Genomic DNA, 1,531 nt, shown 5'->3' with positions numbered 1-1,531 from the left:
CTGGGGCTGGGGCTGGGGCTGGAGCTGGGATAGGGAAGGGGCTGGAGCCGGGCTGGGGCTGGGGCTGGAGCTGGGATGGGGCCGGAGCCGGGATAGGGAAGGGGCTGGCGCCGGGCGTCACGGGAAGGCCTTGTCTCCTGCAGGCTCGGGAGTACTGCCCGGGGGTGAACAACCAGCCCTACGTGTGCGAGACAGGGCACTGCTGTGGAGAGACCGGATGCTGCACCTATTACTACGAGCTCTGGTGTGAGTGTGGGCCGGGGGCTGCACGGCGCTGGAAGTGGAGACGGGGTGCCCGTGCCCAGGGCCTGCATGAGGGAGGGTCACCCCTGTCTCCTCCCCACAGGGTTCTGGCTCCTCTGGACCATCCTCATCCTCTTCAGCTGCTGCTGTGCCTACCGGCACCGCCGGGCCAAACTGCGCCTGCAGCAGCAGCAGCGGCAGCGGGAGATCAACCTCATCGCCTACCACGGTGCCTGCAACTACCCCACCTCCATGATGGACCTCAGTGAGTGGCGGTGGGGCCCCTGGTGCCGCACGCGCCCCTGCCCTGGCTCCTGCTCRCTCCTCAGGCGCTTGGCTCTCCCCCAGAGCCTTGCTCAGCCTCGTCAGCTGGGTCTTGAGGGGGGAGCTGGATGGCTCCAGGGTCGTAAAGCAGGTGCGGGGGCTGTGGTGCTTGGTGAATGGCCTGGCTGCGGGCAGCCGTGCCACGGTGCGGGCTGTGTGGGGCAACGCGGCGCAGCGGGAGGGGAGGCCGCCCCACTGTGAGGCGGGGGTCGGCGCCATCCTCACCTGTACCCCTGCTCCRCAGGGATGCTGGCTTCCTTTAAGCTGCCTGCCTACGAGGAGGTGGCCCACCGGCCCAGCACCCCGCCGCCGCCCTACAGCGCCATCCTGGCCCAGCTGAGCGGGCCGCGCAGCCGCCTGGGCTCCAGCACGCTCACCCTCTCGCCCAGCTCCGAAAACTACACTAGCTGCTCRTGCGAGTCGAGCTGCGTGACGTCCCCCAGCAGCACGTCGCTGTCAGTGCAGGTGACGGACGAGACGGAGCGCAGCCGGGCCAGCACGCCCAGCGAGGAGGGCGGCACCAGCAGCACCGGCACCGGCGGCAGCTGGGAGCTGCCTGAGGAGCCGCCCACCCGCGAGGCCCCGCACAAGCACGCCCTCTTCTCCTCTAACGTGGACTTCTTCGAGGCCGACTGCCACCACTGCTCCGACATCGAGGAAGGGGAGGAGGAGGAGGAGGAGGAGGAGGAGGAGGGCGGCACGGCCCAGGGCGAAGGCGGCGAGCACTTCCGGCACCGGCGCCTCACCGGCGACTCGGGCATTGAGGTGGGGCGCTGCCAGGAGGAGGAGGGCGGGGAGGAGAGCGAGGGCGAGGGCGCCCACCTGCTCAGCAAAGCCGGCCCCGCGCCGTCGCCGCCGCCGCCGCCCGAGCGCAAGAGCCTCTGCGGGCTCCCGAGTGAGGCGGGCAGCGAGGAGCCGGGCTCGCCCCCGCTGCCCGTCTGAGCAGGGCGCCCGCTGCCGCCCC

The 1,531-nt window shown here is 71.3% G+C and overlaps 1 protein-coding gene across 1 annotated transcript in view; it reads left to right on the top strand.

Moving 5' to 3' along the window:
* The window catches only part of WBP1 (WW domain binding protein 1), a 3,568-nt gene extending 2,043 nt beyond the window's left edge, over window positions 1-1,525 (top strand). The window contains exons 2-4 of the mRNA XM_085318057.1: window positions 97-246; window positions 347-508; window positions 812-1,525. Of these exons, the coding sequence (XP_085174183.1) occupies window positions 97-246; window positions 347-508; window positions 812-1,509 (1,010 nt within the window). The 3' untranslated portion in view covers window positions 1,510-1,525. The remainder of the gene's footprint in view (window positions 1-96; window positions 247-346; window positions 509-811) is intronic.
* Window positions 1,526-1,531: the final 6 nt, after the last annotated feature.

The sequence above is a fragment of the Rhea americana genome, unplaced genomic scaffold (genome assembly GCF_003343005.1).
Source record: "Rhea americana isolate MKP2758 unplaced genomic scaffold, rheAme1 scaffold_515, whole genome shotgun sequence".
NCBI lineage: Eukaryota > Metazoa > Chordata > Aves > Rheiformes > Rheidae > Rhea > Rhea americana.
Note: the sequence above shows the minus strand (reverse complement) of the source record. Positions and strands in the feature narration are given on the sequence as shown.